Source organism: Orbicella faveolata, unplaced genomic scaffold (assembly GCF_042242905.1).
Source record: "Orbicella faveolata isolate gen_17 unplaced genomic scaffold, um_ofav_v1 contig_13, whole genome shotgun sequence".
Taxonomy (NCBI): Eukaryota; Metazoa; Cnidaria; class Anthozoa; order Scleractinia; family Merulinidae; genus Orbicella; species Orbicella faveolata.
Window position 1 is genome coordinate 12,647,128 of NW_028301540.1, and position 17,873 is coordinate 12,665,000.

General features: G+C 40.7%; 1 protein-coding gene and 1 pseudogene across 2 annotated transcripts; one reads left to right on the plus strand and one right to left on the minus strand.

Moving 5' to 3' along the window:
* The first annotated feature begins 1,822 nt into the window (after positions 1 to 1,822).
* Positions 1,823 to 9,888, plus strand: LOC149115046 (insulin-like growth factor 1 receptor). 2 transcript variants are annotated; one of them, XM_089285803.1, is made up of 7 exons: positions 1,823 to 2,235; positions 2,723 to 2,843; positions 3,509 to 3,567; positions 3,997 to 4,088; positions 5,331 to 5,443; positions 5,908 to 6,115; positions 6,474 to 9,888. In XM_089285803.1, exons 1-7 carry the CDS (start codon positions 2,026 to 2,028, stop codon positions 6,781 to 6,783), a joined length of 1,113 nt encoding a protein of 370 aa, XP_089141929.1. In that variant the 5' UTR covers positions 1,823 to 2,025; the 3' UTR covers positions 6,784 to 9,888. The 2 variants fall into 2 exon arrangements, with proteins under 2 accessions (XP_089141929.1, XP_089141930.1); XM_089285804.1 differs by having other exon boundaries at positions 1,830 to 2,235; positions 3,997 to 4,076.
* Positions 9,889 to 15,715: 5,827 nt separating this feature from the next.
* The window catches only part of LOC149115047 (ryncolin-1-like), a 2,454-nt pseudogene continuing 296 nt past the window's right edge, over positions 15,716 to 17,873 (minus strand).

Below are 17,873 nucleotides of genomic sequence, written 5' to 3' on the forward strand. Positions count from 1 at the left end.
GCTGGCATAATGTACAAAAGCTTAGCAAACACTCTGTAACCAAACTACTTACAAGATAAAATAGCCACCAACACCTCCGCCCGTTCGCAAAGACGCAATTTGAAAGAAACATCGGAACCGGAAAAATTGCAGCATCATTGGAATTGTGAGTTATCAACTTATGGGAACTAATTATCATAACACGATACAGGGAAAAGGTCGTGATTAAACTCTGAAAGTTAATCAGAGAACGAACTTAAAGATGGATTTTTAATGGTTTAGCACAATATTACGGTGTCAAATATTTTGTGTAGAGGTGTATATGTACTAGGAGCCTTTTTGGTCCTGGCGAAGAAAATCAGTTTTTACGTTATTAGCTATGTATCTTATTATGAAATCAGGGAACCGTAAAGTAACAGTGCTGACTGTCAAGGCATTCCGATAATTTTCACCATAGCAGTAGGTAGTCTGATGTGACATTTTGCCAGACAACTTCGGGTGCGGATATTGCGGGCTTAATTCATTATTGGAGATGTGAGTTTCCTCTGAATAAGTACTGCACATTGTCATCCCGACTGGGGTGGGGAGGGGTAGGGTTGAAGCGTTCTTAAAAGGTCCTAGTCAGCGACACCTTTGTTTTTGTTTCCATGCGAGAGTTTGGCTGTTATATTTTATTCGGATCATGTAGAAACGAACGAAATCACTGTGAAACTACTTAACATAATTTAAAAACATACTTTCAGGAACACAACTTACATTAAAGCAATAAGATTTCGCTTCTCCATGCAAGATCAATAATTTCGACGGTATCGAAAATGGCGGAGGCCGACTGGGGCCCTTTAAAGGGAATCTTGGCTTCAAAACAGTTTTGTTTCGAACCGTAACTGTTTTTGTAAAACTGTGCTTGAAGTTCGAAGTCGGTAATTCTCTATTTGGTTTGTCAAATTTCCCGCGCGTCGCCATGTTTGTGTTTGCAAAGCTTAATGGGGTATCATGGGTATTATGGATATTACGCGTGGTTGAGCGTTTTTAAAAGGAAGCGTCCGTCTAATCGTTTCTTGATATGTATAGTCCTAATAAAATCAAAATCTTCTTCTGTACACTCCATGTTCTATAACGCAAGGACGTCTCATATTGCGATAAAGTTAGCCTGGTGACAAGCGGGTTAGTTCAATCCAAAACACCGCGTATTAGAAATTGTTGCGGAGACATTGACGTTAGAATCTCAGGATCAGTTAAAGAGAAGCCTTAATTAAAGTTTAAACCGTGACGGGTTTAAGTCAAGATTGCCCTTAAATAGTTTGTCAAGAGTTTCACGATAAAGTACGACGATCTATTTAGGAAAAAAAAAAAGTAAAATACCGTTTTGAATCTATCTTCATGAAATTTCTTTTTCTATGATGGGCCTGAGTAAATTACGTTCATTTTTGGTCTAGCCGGTTTTCCTTTGGTATTCCTATGACAGTCCTGCATGTTTACAGCATTTCTGCTCTGAAATTGCAAAATCAGCATTTGAACTAACTGAAAAACACTCCTTTAGAAGAACACGTGCGAGTTTACCCACTTTAGTTTCACGGTGGAATTTTGTAGATCTTACTGGAATATTTCGACAGAGATGTGATGTTGCAAACGTATTTGTCAAATTAAAGGGCATGGATCTTCACGTTTGAATTGCATCCAATGGTAAAGTCTGCATGTGAGCCTGAGCGGCCTATATGGCCGGCGCTTATCTCCGGTTTCTGTAGCATGAAGAGACTAGGAGTATTTCTACTCCGCCCTGGATAGGAGGCCAGTCCATCGCAGGGTTACCCCCAGCACTAAATTCGCCGGTACGCATTTATACACTTAAGTGAAGAGAGGCACTGTGAGAGTTGAGTGTCTTGCCCAAGAACACAGCACAATGTCCCAGGCCAAGGCTAGAGCCCGGACCTCTCGATCCGGAGACGAGCGTACTAACCATGAGGCCACCGCGCATCCACTACATTCAGTGAGTGACAATTTGTTTTTGCCAGATACGATCGTAAGTACAAGGAAACGCAGCAGAGGATGGAGGAGTTAGGATTGATGGAACAGTCTCCAGTGCTTCACCTGGACGAGTGGGAAATCCCGCGGGAAAACATTGTCCTGAATCGCAAGCTCGGAGAAGGAGCGTTTGGCGCCGTGTGTGGGGGAGAAGTTGTTGGGCTGAGGGGCGAGGGGGAATGGGTGCCAGTGGCTGTGAAGTCTCTAAAGATTGGTTCTTTACCTGAGGACAAGGTATAGTGGCGATCAATTAAGTTCTCCTTACGACAACGATACTTTTCTAAGGAGATATTTGGTGAGAGTAAAGAAATCCATCAGCTTAGCTGGGCTGTGGGATATTGATTTCTCAAAACTGACATTAAGCGAGGAATGGCAACCAGTAACGAATATGAATGTTTGTAATCACTGAGTTTCTTCTACCGGTGGCGGAGCGCAAAAAACACAAAACCAGGGCTTTCACATCAGTACTTTTAAAGGTCACCGGAAAACGACGCATATCTTCAGTGCAAATATTATCTGAGAGCATTTTTGTTCTACGTCGAGGAGGGGAGTACAAAGTCCCTTAGTTGTGTTTGTCTGTGACGTATGCTAGTTGAGAGAAGCAAGAGTGCATTTTCAATTTCAATACACAAACCCCTCAAGCAATTACCCTTTGCTTCCACAGATCAGCTTCTTATTATAAACGCATTCCTAAACTTTCGTAATGGTTTTTTCTTAAAAGCTTGAATTTCTCAGCGAGGCAGAAACAATGAAGATGTTTGATCACAAGAACATAGTGAAACTATTGGGTGTATGCACTAAGGGAGAACCCGCCTTTGCAGTGATGGAGCTGATGATACACGGTATGTTAAATAAACAATAGCCACCATTTGGCGCGAAAATATGCTCGGATATTTGTCCGCGGACATTATGTGTTCCGAGAAGCGAGCGGTTTTCCGAGAGCGTAGCTCAAGGAAAACTGAGCTTCGAGGAACAGATAATGTCCAAGGACAAATATCCGAGCATATTTTTGCGAAAAATGGAGGCTATCGTGTGTATCATTCAAATATTTTTGCCAACACGCGCAGTTTTGAAAATTGGGGAATATACACACATAGCTGGAGTTTTGTTGTGTTTTACTTTGACAAATACGTCCAACATTTTCCTTGTGGTGGCATTCTTTCATGGCAGTTAAATGCCTGAATAACGTGAATCGTCAAGTTATGCTATCGCCTTAGGAAATAAGTATGTCGAGCCATTCAAACGGCGAAGGCTTGTTTATATCAAGAGAGGATGATGGTTAGAGAATTGATCCCCAGTCTGGTCTAGGTAATCCCTCGCAAGCTATCTTTTTCCATCTCGTGTTGTCTCATTTTTCCCGTTTGACTCGTTCTTTACTCAGAATCGATTTTTAAACCCATCCAACTATGTTTTTTTCCTTCATTTTGACTGATTCATTTTCGGTAATGCTCTCTTTACAAATTATTGTCGTGTCGTGTTATTTATGATTTCCTGTTGTTTTTCTCAGGTAACCTAAAGAACTTCTTGTTAGCCAGACGTCAATTTGCAAATCAGGACTGCAAAGAGGTACTCTTGTTGATTTCAACGTAGTCGGACTCTGGCAAAATACCTGAAACATTAGAGAAATGTGAAAAAATTCGGCAGAGTTTGTTGAGATATCGGTCCCTCTTTCTGCCTTAAATTTCGGCAACTTAAATTCCCAATGAATTTCCGATTGTTCGAAATTGTCGAGTCAGGTGTAACAGGAGCGCTTGAAACATAGTCACATCAGCTCGTCGTCAAGACAGGTCACGTCTCATTACTTGACAACATCCGTGACAAATGTCTAGGCAATTCCCGGAAGTGGAAATAGAATTCGAATTGCGAAAGGAATTTCCCTTGAGCGACTGTTCACGATAGTGATAGATTACCGTTGTTTGCGTTTGAATTTCATAAGTTAAGGTGTACGTGGCTTGTTTTGTTGGTCCAGTTTTAATAACGCGTGTCCATTTTCAGGCCGAAGATGTTACTCCTAACAAGTTGACCTCGATGGCCGTGGACATTGCCAGCGGTCTTGCCTACCTTGCTGAAATGAAGTTTGTCCATCGGTATGTGCAATGTTTTTTTTTTTTTTTTTTTTTTTTGGCTTTCCCACTACAGCCTGGGATGAAGATTGTTTCGTTAACTTGTAACTTGTGTGTTGCATGAGCGTACACAACTCTGGAAAATTGTCATTTCCTGTCATGTATAACTTGTTCAAAGCTGATGCTCACAAGAATTCGTTTGTAAGGGCGGGTCATAAGGGAGACGAGCCGTCTCCTTCATAGGGAACTACAGACTCGTCAGACCTGTTCACCTTAGCGGAATCGACAGCCATATAGTGAGCTAGCCTTGTTTATACTCTCTCAATTTTTCCAGTTTCAACTAGACTGCGAGCAGTCTCTCTTTTCCTTGAAAACCGTGCGAAGAAGGCAAAACAAGTAAGCGTGCAAGCGTGACTGTAATCGTCTTCCGACGCCCGCGCTACTATCGGATCGTGGCATCGCCGCTCGTACGTCGCACTCAAAGTCACGGTCGCATGCACGCTTACTTGTTTTGCGTTTTTCCCCACGGATTTTCAGGAAAAGAGAGACTGCTCGCAGTCCAAGTTTCAACCATCATTGTTTCTGTAATGTATGGGGTATTCACTTGATACCTTTTGGTTTGGTGTTTCTACAATATTAATGGTTTTAGGTTTTCTTTGATTTAGTGGGTAATTTTGTCAATCGCAAAAGTTGCCAAATAATAATAATAATAGTAATAAATAATAATAATAACAACAACAACAACAGTAATAATAGCAATAATATTTATTACTTATATAGCGCTTCTTCTATAAAAATAATAAAAATAGTCAAAAGCGCATTACAATTAGATAAATTCTTACAAATTACAAATTGAGAATTAAAACTACCAACGCAACTTGAAATTTAAGACCTAAAATCAAATCCTATAATAGATTCGAGAATTGGACTTCAATAAAATCTTAACAAAAGGCCTTAGAGAACAAATGAGACTTAACTAAACGCTTAAAAGTGTTAACGTTCGTAGCTTGCCTCATTGACAGGGGAAGGCTGTTCCACAAGACTGTGGCTGCAACCATAAACGCGCTATTACCCATAGCCTTTTTCGTTCTGAACGGCGGGCTAGCCAGCAATATACATCAAGACGTAGACTCTTTAGCAGTTTATCAATTTTATTCTAGTTGTATTGTTGACTGTTGTATTTCTATGTTGAACCCAGAACTGCAAAGGGTGAAACACCACGGGTTGTGATTTGTATTAAAACATTACTCTGACCTTTTGTTGTAGTGACCTTGCTTTGAGGAACTGCATGGTTGGATCAGGATATGTGGTCCAACTCGGAGACTTTGGTATGGCTCGGGCCATGTACGACTCGGATTACTACAGGTTTGGACGAAAAGGTAAAATTCTGATTGATTTATGCCAGTTCTAACTGATATCCTCGTGTCTAGTTTGCGGAAGAGGAAGAGACGATAAGGGAAAACTGGAAGATCTTGTAGGTGACTTCATTTTTGCGAAAAAATTCCTGCAGGTGTTAATCTGGACTGTTGCTGACAAAAGTCTTATTATGGTCGATAAAATTAGTTTGCTACAAAAGATCTTAACGCAATTAAAAGGCGTGAATTGGTTACCTTTCTTTTGGTTGTTTTCATTACGGGCAGTGAATGTTGTTTTCTTGCTAGTGAAAAGTCAGAGAACAGTGGTGCGGTCATGTTTTATCAAAATAAGAAGATAGTCTTTTCCTTTTCTGACCTAACGACATTCATCTTTACAAAGTGTCGTTTAGCAGTCCCAGTCCTCCCGGTCGACCATTCTGTCCGTGTTCTGATGATGTCTGCTAACATGCCTCGCGTTTTACCAATAGGCATGCTCCCAGTTCGTTGGATGTCGCCCGAGTCCCTTGCCGATGGTGTATTCACCACAAAGTCTGCTGTATGGAGTCTGGGCGTGACATTGTGGGAGCTGGCTACGTTCGTTAGTTTTCCTTACCAGGGCTTCTCGAACGGGGAAGTAGTGGAGAGAGTCAAACAGGGACGCATCATGGATAAACCTCAAGGATGTGCAAGTGAACTGTATGTTCTCACCTTAACCAATCTTCTAACTGTTCTTCTCATGTTGTATTTTGTTGTATGTTGTGAGGTGTGGAAAAGTGGTTCGTTCGTCGATTGGGTTAACTAGGTCTCTTTCATCTGTTAAGCTTAATTCGCTGGGCTATTTTGAAAACCTGGAAACTTCCTCAAAGTAAAGTGTGCTTTTACGTGTGTATGCTACTCTGCTGCTACATTCAAACTGGTCTTAGAATCGAAACAAATCAGAGAGGCAAAAGCTAGAACCCTTGAGCCAATTAAAATTGTTACGAAACACGAAGCCAGAGAATTAGTTTCTGGCAGTGTACCTCTCTAACATGTTTTAACTCTTTCAAAACTTCAGAAACACCTTACTGACAGAATGCTGGAGACAAGAGCCGGCTAACAGACCAGACCCTGATAAAATTCAGGACTTGCTAATCACTCATCCAACGATGATTAACGCTTGTTTAGACTCACCTATGGCCAGTGTGGCTACGGATGAAGACTGCGTGGAGCCCAGTGACGTCAGAAGAGATAGCATAAGAACATGGCGCGCCACTCCCTCGCCTTCCTTGAAGCGATCTCGCACGATAACACAGCTTACGCAAGACCAGATTAAAGTCTTGATGCCGCATGGCGAAAACGGCGCGACTCCACCTGGTGCCGTGTAAGAACAACCGATATGTCGTGGTTTTTATTTCCTACAGGGAGAAAGCGTACCGTATGCAAGCTGTTTGAGCTGCTTTTATCTTTCAGGAAATCCGGTTTGCTTTTATAAGTACGCTCGCTTGTCAACTTGCCCCCAGAAGCCCCTCTAAAGAGGGAACCTCGTCTATGTGGCACACAAATAAGGGCCTTCCAATGCCTCTTTCGAGAAATGTTTCCTCTGCCTGCCACTAGAGAAGGCCTTCTATGTACCACTCAAAAGAGAGCCTTCTTTGACATCCACCATCAAGGGGGCTCACAATTTTCCTTTTATTTTTCTTTTCTGACCTTTTATCTTCCCCATTTTTTATCATTTTTATTCCTCCATGAAGAAAAACCACTTTAAGAAAACGCATTATAAACTGGTCTCTTAATCCATGAATGCCAGCTCTGAGGTTCATGTTGTTTTTTGAAATAGTTTGATTATTTTCAGAACTTTTAGGCTGTATCTCTTAGTATCTCTTTGGGGTTATAAGATATACTGGGAAAGGGCTTCAAAGCCATGGTAAATGCCTTTGGTATTAGATTGATTCTTATTGGTCAAAATGTCAAAGATACGCGTATCAAGAAATGGTCTATTGTTCCGGTTCAACATCACACGTTAAGCAAAAATGAATAGCCTTTTGTTCTTGGTAACCCTGAGGGACTTCGTCCGAAGCCAAACCAAAATCGTCGCCGTTGTTCGGAAAACTTTCGGCAGAACAATTAAGCTGCACTTGGGGGTGGGCAGCGTAATTTTTTCTCTCGTAAAGTCAATTCTCACCGATGTACCCCAAGGCAAATTGACTGCCGCTGTGCTCATCGAGGTGATCACAATTCAAAAACTAATTATCCACATGTGTCGCATTCGGACCACGTCTCTCTAAATACAACCCCCGGTTTAAATCCCTCTTTATTCTAATTCCGACTCGTTTTAATAGGTATGCTGCTGAAAACATTCTTTTTCTGTCATTCGTGCGGCGTTACAACTTTTCTGTTTTTTATTAAGTCGACCGCGCGGTGGTTAGAGTGAAGAATGCGTGACTGAAATTCTGTTTTTGCGCGTATAAATCTTTCTCTGAAACCTGGCAATCGTCATGGAAGTTATTCGTTTTCAATTTTTTGAGTGTTCGCGGAGCGTCCAGATTTTGACTCAACTGTTTTCAGTCGAGCGCGCGGCACTTTATAAGCGAGGTGTGACTTTTTAGTTGTGAAAGAGCGCCGTTGTTTTCAATCAAGCTCGCAGAACGGTGGAGTCGTGATTCACAAAAAATACGTTGAGAGTAAAGCGGAAATTATTAAAGAGCGGAGAAACGCTACCCAAAACATCGCGTCTGTAATTTTAATTATTTGTTCCCTGATTTCTTTCCGCTGGAAATCGCTGTGGACATCAATCGGTCGGCGAGGAAAGATGCGCGAGCTTCGAAGCGCTGTTAAGAGCTATTAATCTGTGGCCGAATGCTCGACTGAAAGCAGTCTCTCCTCCTGCTTTTCAATCCGTGGGTCGAACGCGGAAACAGCGGGAGCGCGAAGCGAGCAGCTTTGCCGCTCGATTATCGCGCTCGCTATTTTCGCGTTCATCCTACACTGATCTTATGGGTTTTAGAGCGAAAGAGAGCCTGTTCGCAATCTAGCCAAATGCGAACTTCACTTTCACTCCCACGCGTGGTGAGTTTATCAGGTTAGAGCAATTTTAAAGCAAAAAGATGCCTTACTTGTCGGCAGCTTTTACTTTCACTTTTAAATACATGTGTACAACCGTCACCCTACCAGCCACCCCACCGCAACTATTTGCACCGACAGGATTATACCAATACCATCTCCCCTCGGGAGAATTTGTCTTCCATTCAGTCTTTCCGATCGTTTAAATTTCGCGCTCGTATTGTAATCGGAAATTTCAAAAACTCCCGCGGGCATTTAGAAGCTTATACCGCCATTGTTCAAAATGACCATATAAGACCAATTTTAGGTCTTATAACAATGCCTATTGTTATCAATGTTGAGCCGGTTTTCTTGATACGCGCGTGGTCGTGTGGCTAACTGGTTTGGCCAGTTTCTAACGGACCGAAACTTATTGCGATATGCGGGTGTGATTCAATTGTTTTGAAATGCGTATTTAACGTGCGCCAGCCGGCATGGTGTGTTTCCTGATTCAAAACCTCTGGGCTATGGAGTACCTAGTTTATTTTGGTTGCTCTACAAGTTCTAAAGACCTAGTTGTTTGCCGGGTTTCTATTGACTGTCTTATCACCAACACGAAAGTACTCGGCCATTCTCAACAAACGACTATGACGCAGTAAACAAATCAGAGGGCAAAACAAAAATAGGTAACGTGATTCAAGACCGCGGGAAAACGCGCGTACTTGGTTGCTGTTTTGCCTCTGATTGGTCGAAGAAACAATACGCTTTCTCTGATTGGTTGATACACGCCACACTGAAGCAAACCAGTTATTACGTTCAACAATCAATCGAAAACTACTGCATTTTAAAGACGCTATTTTAGTGTTGAGTTTTCTGTATTCCAGTTTTAAAGTTTTAACCAGTAGGTGCTTTGTATTGTGTTTGTAGCCACTTCCACGTCACTGCTTCTCCACTTTGTCTTAAAAATGCTTTGCTCTCATTTTATTCATACCTATGCCGGAAACGATATCTTATTTTCATATCTTTTAGGAAATTCCATGTAAATGTATGTTTTCAATTGCTTGTGCACAGAAAGCATAAGCGAAAATGAAAATCAAGTACAACAAATATATTGTACGAAAATATTTTAATATAATCCCCAAATATAATGTATAACAAATATGCAATTATTACACAAATTGTAACAATTTTAATACACGTGCGTGTAATCATGTCAAAGGAATTGATACAATTGATATTTATCCTTTCGTTGAAGTAAAATTATCATGGGAAAATATTATTTATAGACGACTTGTAAGTCATGTATAAATCAAATATCTTCATGTCTAGACCCGTTATTTTGGTAAAACTATTTATCTGGGTCTAGAAAACTGCAGTAGAATGTTGTGAAAATACAACAACTGCTGTTGTGAATTACAGATGTACATTAATTAAACAATCAGCAATTGACAGTAAGTATCATGTTTACCTTAGTATAGATCAGCGGGTCGCAAATAGTTGAACTCTCATACAACTCATACGGCCTTCCCACCACGAACAACCCAGCTGTCTCTACTGTTGAAGCACACCTTGGCTTTGTAATCCGATAATAACAATATCAGTCGAAGAAACACGGATCGCTTTTGGGTAGTCCTCGTTGAAGCAGTTGAAGAGTTTCCGATTTTTATCCAATCAAAGCAGGGCCGTAGCCAGAAATGTTCATAGATATAAGGACTGAGGCTCTGTTCATGGGTAAAACCTTTTCCTAGGTATTTAGGGTGTTTGTGATGACTATAGATCGTTTTCACTGTCACGCCATGAAAAAATAATCGAAAACCATCCAGTGGAAAAAGCTGAGAAATTGTGATATTATAGAAGATACCTAAATAAGACACTTCTCCAAGTTTTAGGCCTGTGCGTTTCCCCAAACTTCAGATATTCGTCGAAATGTTTCGCAGAAATTTACAGAGCCCAGTATGAAAACGCCATGTTGGTGCACCTCCGTGGTACACCAATATGGCGGCCGGAAAATAGTGTAAACATCTGGAACTCTCTTTGCCAATCTAGGCGACTGATTATCAGTACTGAACAACCAAGCATTTAAATAAGCACTTTTCCTAATGCTGTAACTTCTAAAAAGGCTCAAGATCATGAGATAAAAATTATGTATTTTCAACAAACTCGATCGTAGCCTTATGTTACGCACCTCCAAAACCCTGAAATTCAAAATGCTCTGGTTTCCAAACGAAGCACGTCATTGAGCTGTAAAATTGTACAGAGATGTAAATATACCGCCTCTTATGCCTGATGAGGATAAAAACTTCGGTGGCTCTTTAGTTTTGGATTTTAGAAAGTGATGACGTCACGTGAAAACGGTCTATAAACAACAAAAAGCAAAACAATGATTGAGGCACGTGCTTCGATTTGCCTCTTATTAGCAACGAAGGCGAAAACTGTGAGCACAGTCCATCCTCATATACTTGAAATATTCGTTTTCAGCTGGTACTTGTTCCCCTGACTGGTTCACCCTATGACAGGTGTGGCTCGTAACTCGTAACATTGCCAGTGTCCCATAGTTTTGTCTCAGTCAAGAGGCCATTTTAAAGCTGACAAAACAATCCCAGATCTCTTAGCGAACTTAGCTGGTGCCTAGTCTCCTGTGCTTTTGTGGTGTGGGGAAGTGATGGCCTCGGAACGAGTCTCTTCTGACAAATGACTGAATGCGTATTACAAGACTCAGTCGGCTACCCAAGAATTTGTTACCGAATCCGCCATTTTTGCACAGCAAATTCACTATGATAATCTATTATTTTCGCGCCTTGTGTGATAACTCACTCAACCCTGATTCCAGAACTTAGTTTTCGTTAAAAACGTAAATACTGTGTACTGCGTGATGTAATAACCTAGATACGTTTCGTGTATGTACATCATGAAATGGGCAAGAAGGATCAGGGGAGGGAAATAAAGTACCACATGGTCGACTTGTTGGGTGTTTCTCTGGGCTAACTTATGTACTAAGAGGATACGACAGTAAATATACAAAATATATAAAATTTGTCAACAACCTTCATCCTTAACGGATCAGTTACGTAACTAATACTTTATTGTACACATTTTCTTCTCCAATCTGACGTCGTCCAAAATCGATCCAAAACAAATTTAAACAACCCTTTGTCCTGACAGCATTATCTTTTTATTCTGGCTCGTGTGAATTGTTGACATTAGAATTACGCCTGTATATTAGTAATTAGTCCGTTACTTTAGAATTAGCATAGAGACGATGTATAGTTTTATGTAAGAAAAACCCAAACAAACAAAAACCCAGAACAGTCCCGTTTCAATTCAGTTTTGTCTTAATTTAACAATGCCCGTCGTTATTATAAAACTAGTAATAGTTATCACTAAATCTACCCCCGCTTTCTTTTTATTGCTGCTGATTGAAAACAAGAATATTGAACATTTTTGTATGAACTAAAAAAATTTTTTTTTTGTAAACTATATCACTCATGCTGTTCCAGAAACTTAGGCATCTTACCATGAATATGATCCAAACAATCAACTAAGTTAACTAAACCAACACATTCTGTTTAACTCATTCTATCACGTTATTAAATTCTCAACCTCGGATAATGCAATTCTAGCTTTCTTATTGGTTCACTGGATCTACGTTACATGCCATTAACCTGCGTTTGACCTTATATGGAAATGAATGCGGTAAATGTCGCTCGGCATAAACTTTTTCGCGGGAAGCCAAGTTTCGTCGAGAAAAACATGGACGAAAAAAAAACAGATTCGGTGAGCTATCTACAGAAGAAATGCAGGAACTTATGGACAATGCCGTCCCAGTAACAACAACAAAGCCACAAAGTTCGAGATTAGATTATTTAACGGTACGCATACGTTAAGTTTCCTCGAAAAGTTGCAAAATTAAAATATGACAGTCGAGATTTTACGCACTCATGAAGATTATGTAACAAAAACAATGTTTACCTTAACAGAATGGCTTGCTAGTCCTGGTGGCACCAAATTTCCGAAACCGATATAAGCAATGTCAAAAGAAGAACTGAATGTTTGTTTGAAGTGTTTTTACACGTCTACGAGGAAGAAAGATGGCATGTATTGCAAAAGTTCATCGATTAAATCCATAAGGAGAGCCGCCATTGATCATTTCCTTCGTACGCCGCCGCACAACAAACCGTTTTCCATTATCTCTGACCAGGCAAATAAATTATTAGAGCATTTGTAAAAGGCCTCAGGAAAACAGGCATCATTGCTGTCCTTGCGAAAAACACCTCAAGGAGTCAGTGTTTTGAGCTGAATCGGAGTAAGCCCGGTTCTTTAGCAGCCACGAAAAACCATCAGGGTGGCCTCGGAGATTCTGAAGATGAATCTGACGCTAAGATAGTTTCTGTCTCTGACTCTGAGTCTGGCCAACAATGAGCTCCACACATACAGCTCGAAATGCCATGGCTTTCAAAGCAAGGGAACTCCTAAAGAGGTCTTGTCGAGCATAATTTTGGCACAACGTCTGTATCACACGGCGATCAAAGTTTTCCGCAGCGTTATTACAACGGCAATGTGCAAGTACACAATTATTCGGCTCTTCTCCATGACTCGAACTTGAACGCTTTTCAAACTTTCTGAACAAGTTTACATCTCCTTCATTTGATATACGTTCCTTGAATTCTACTTGATTGTAAATTAATTCAGCAAATTCGCTTGCTTCGCTTTCAAATTTTTCATTCAACTAATTTTACAAACGGCGGGCATGTCATGTGATTTCCCACTTGTTGTTGTTTTCGCCACATCGATTTCCGGTCGCTTTGTAAAATTAAAACCCAATAAAATTAAGCTATAATTTCCAAGTATACAAACGCACCGAATTTAATAAAACAATTATTCCATTTGCGCTTGTTGGATATGAGATTGGTTATAGCCAACGAGGCCCTACGGACCTCGTTGGCTATTTACCATCTCATATCCAACGCGCGCTCATGGAATAATTGTTAAATATTCTTTACATAATACTCTCCCGAAGCATTTACGGCAGAGCAGTTTACCACATCTCATTAGAAAGGACGCTAAAAGTACTTTCTGCAAAAAAAAAAGTTGCATTGCCTTCATGGAAACTAATATTTCTTTTACAAAAATTTCACTCAGTAGAACTTTGTAGGGAAAAAAAGGTTAAAAATCTGCAGCAAAACAAAAAATTAAGCCAAACTACTCTACTGTTCCAATTTGATGCTGAAACAAACCATTTGTCTTGATATACGAGGAAACGTATCTCGAAAGCAGAACGAAAGTCGATTTTTTCCGAGATGTAAACGAAAGTATCGCGTTACAGTCAGCATATATGTAAATTAGAGTCAAGCTTTTCGACCTCAACGAAAACGCTGCAAAACAATTGCATTTACATTTCGATCCCTGCAAAGTCACCCAGCCGTCACATGAGCTCTACGCCACGTAGGATTACTCAATACAAAGAAGCGATCCGAATAAACGAGATGCCAAAGGTAAAACTGGCGATCGGAAGGGTATTTAACATTGGCCTCGAATTTCTAGTATACTTCAGAATTTCCTACGATACCTTCTAAGTTGTTTTTCTCCCAAAATCAATTTCAGGATCTTTGAAATCGTTTTCAATTTGTCCTACATGAGAATCTCGGCCATTTCGAAGTGATTCATTTGATCGCGCTAAAATCGTCATGCAGGCCATATTGCTGCATATTGTAATTGGAGAGTATTTTTTGACCTTAAAATGCTGCTCGAAGATGGCGAAACGCGAACTCGTGGTTACAGGAACCTTGAAATGCTGCTAGAAGGTCGCGAAACGCGAACTCGTGGCTGCAAGAACCTTGAAATCAAGAATTTCATGTACCCGACACCACAGCAGCCATTTTGTGAGCCCGCGTTCCTTGCCCATTACCCGAGACCACCGTGCGCAACTAGTTTCATCAAATCGAAAACGCTTCACATACTACCAACACATTTCTTACTTTTTTGAAATTCCTTGTAATTCCTTGTAATCCTCGGGTTTTGGCCTCTGGTCCAAAACCTTGCGAGGGTAATAAGAATATTTCAAAATCGAGTTTCACCAGCTTACTCTTGAGAACAGCTTCTGAACGGAACTGGATCCAAGTTTTCCTTTACTTGGTGAAATTTTGTTCAGTGTGGGAAGAATCTGTAATAAGAAAATCCTACCCGGCTCATTATTCACCTCAGAAATCGCACGAATAAATCACTGATGAATCAAACGATCGAGTTGGGTCTCTGTCGATTTTTATACAAATCCTGACCACTTTGAGAGCATCTTTCTTTTTGTGTTCTATAGCATTTCGAATGAAAACATGAACTCTTCGACTTTAAATTTCTTTGGCTTACGAGTCAAGCCAACCGCAACTGATAACGTTTTTCTTGTTGTGAATAATTAAGACTTAGTTACTTACCATCACTTTGTTTGTTTATTGGCGCTGCATATTAACTTGAAGAAAAAAAGGCATTGCTTTATCTCCAAGTATCCGTTTTACGTTGCCTAGTTCCTAGGCCTCGATATTTTGCCGCGTTCAATCGTTTAGGGGTCACGTGGTCTTAACAAAAAAAAAGAAACGAGTACAGGGCATAAATCCGAAAGTAAGACAATTTGTCTCATTTTTGACTGAGCTGATTTCGTATTGCGGAAGGGAATTCTCCTGACATTTTTGAGTGAGCGAGGCAAAATTAAACGATTTGGCTCCAAATGGACATTACTGAGTCAAAAGCATTGGCGTTTTTAAACGACAGGCAAATAAAATTACTAGTTAAAATATCAGCCTTTGAAGGTTGGAACATCGATCTTGCAGCACAAAGCTGTTATTGAAGTTATCAGCGGTTTGACGTGCAAACGAGGCGAAAGGGTCAATTTTGCTTTGTATTGACCCGTTCACCTCTTTTGTACGCCTTTTTAAACAAAGGAATATTTGACAGCAGGCTCGACTGCAATAAGAGCCATTAAGGACCTTTAAAGAAAGTGATGCTGTGTAATCCTTTCAGTCACTTTCTCAGTTTCTCTTCCCTCGCTGAAATGGGATGAGCAGTTTAATTTGAAAGCACGCTACCAAACTGAAACGACCAAAAATTTCGTTCAATCATCTGAATAAAAATATTCGATCCTTGGGAAGCAATGGCGGAGCGTATTTTGAATTTGGGGAGGGGGGTCGGACGGGCGGAGGGGGGACTTACAAGCGAGCGCCAGAGGCGCTAACTTGGAGGGGGTCTGGAGATATTTGTAAACTTATTATTTTATGTATTTTTTGCTTGAAATTGGGAGGGGGGGTCTAAAGCCCCCCCATGCTCCGCGTTCCTTGTGAGTCTTTCGTTATCAATCAAGACGGACAAGTAGATGGAACAACAACAACTTGAATGAAGCGACTAGCTACAATGAAGCGAATTGTTCACGTACACAAGGAAAATAAATCCATCACATATTAAATCGATTTAGATCTGAAGATCACATCAGCGATACAATGGGAAAATGAGGAAAGCTTACTTACAGAATCAGTGCACCTCAATTTCTCTCGACTCAAAAATGCAAATTTTCTTTGATTTAATCACTGACTACGAGATTCAGGACCCAAGTAACTAATGCATTTAAAGTATATTGAACTACCAAAGCCGTGTAAGTACACTTGGTTCTAGTTCTTAACTGGTTAGATTTTCATCTCAGCACGTTTAGCGGTGGCCTTTCCATTGGTTCCAGTTCACACCTTCCCAGGACGTGGAATGTTTGCCACGATGATAGAGACCATTCAGATTGGAGTGGAGACAAACATTGAACCACCAGCCTGCCTTGCAACGCGTGGCACAGTTGCCAGAATCGTTGTCGTTGTCGCGATCTTTGGTGGAGAATGCAGAACCACGATGATAAGAAAGAGAGTCGCCAGCAGTTCCTACAAATTCACATAAAAAGGGAAAAATTACACAATGTTGACAGACATAAAACTAGGAAATCTTGTTTAACACTTTGGCAATGCATTTCACATCAGGAAGTATGACTTTTAGGCTCGATTTAAATTATATTGAAAGCTTTTTTTAAAATATTCTTTAACACTGGCCAACTCTTGTCAATTGATCTTCGCAAAATGGCTGATAGAAAGGAAGAAGCGTCAAAACACGTACCAGAGTATGTTCCAAGACTCGGTTTGTATTTGCCATTCTCACTAGCCACACCAAAGAAATCGTACTCGGCATATGCTGTTTTTCCAGTCGTGTCTTCAAGATCCACCCGAAGCCTGCTTCGTTGTTTTGTCAGGCGACGAATCTTGTCCAATCCGAGCCCACCGCTCAGATTTCCGAAGCCTCATTTGTAGTCATCCCAACCGCGGTAGAAATCATCCGAGCCATCCAGTCTCTTATGGAACACTGCCCACCACCCCCCCCCCCCCGCCCCGGTTGTCGTTTGGTCACAGAACACATCAAAGGCTCCAGCATTGTCAGGGTCGATGGTATAAACACCGCTCATTCGTTTACCAGCCTTGAAGACGTCCGCACAGTTCTTGTCAACTGATAATTGCAAAGTAAAAGATCCCGGCATCAGCGCTTACCTTTTACTAAAACTAAAATTGAAGCAGCCCAAGCGGAGAATAAAACAACAACATTTTTTCTTCGCATTTCATCTTGTTTAAACTTTGTCAACCGAGAAGTCAGTCGTGCCACTAAATACTTTAACGATCAGTTTCTAGAAACACGATAACAGTTCTGTGATAGAAATCACTGAAAAACACTTTTCGTAATCTTTCATTTACTTTTGCGCAATTTAAGTTGGAAACCGACTTACCCTGACCTTTACTTGTCGTTTTGTTTCCCATCAGACTTGAATTCCTGTCGCATCTCACCGAGCTCCCGCTTTATTTCATGCAGCAGCGCTTCGACCTTCTTATTCGGGCCTGCGTAAAAATTGTTGGAAGTATACATGTTGTGACACTTGTCCTTCGGAGCAGAGACCTGCGGGACACGTTAGTGCTTAGGGTTGTTTTCGAGATGGTTATGCCGACAGCACATAACATAAGGAACTCGAATATCAGACTCCAATGAGAACCCAGGTTCGTCATGATCAGAAATGAAGCTTAACAACCCAACTTGAAGCGAACGTCGTTAGCAACATACAACTAACTGACTTAGTTTCATCTTAACAATGTTTTGATGTCCAACCGTAGCGGTTCAACATGATTTTTCGTGCGACTATTTTTGGAAGGTTTTCACAAATGAACGCAACAGAAATGATTCAACTGACACGTGCTTTTGTTCTTTATTATTTCTCTGTCAATTACAGTGCATTCCCTGAAACAAGGTTTTTAGAAAACTGGCATAAATTATTAAACTGGATTTCACTAGACCGAGTCAGGAGATGCACCGGCTTCCCTTTACGGCATTGTTTCAAACAATTCATGCTCTTCAATATTAAGTAAGCCCATCTCAGTTT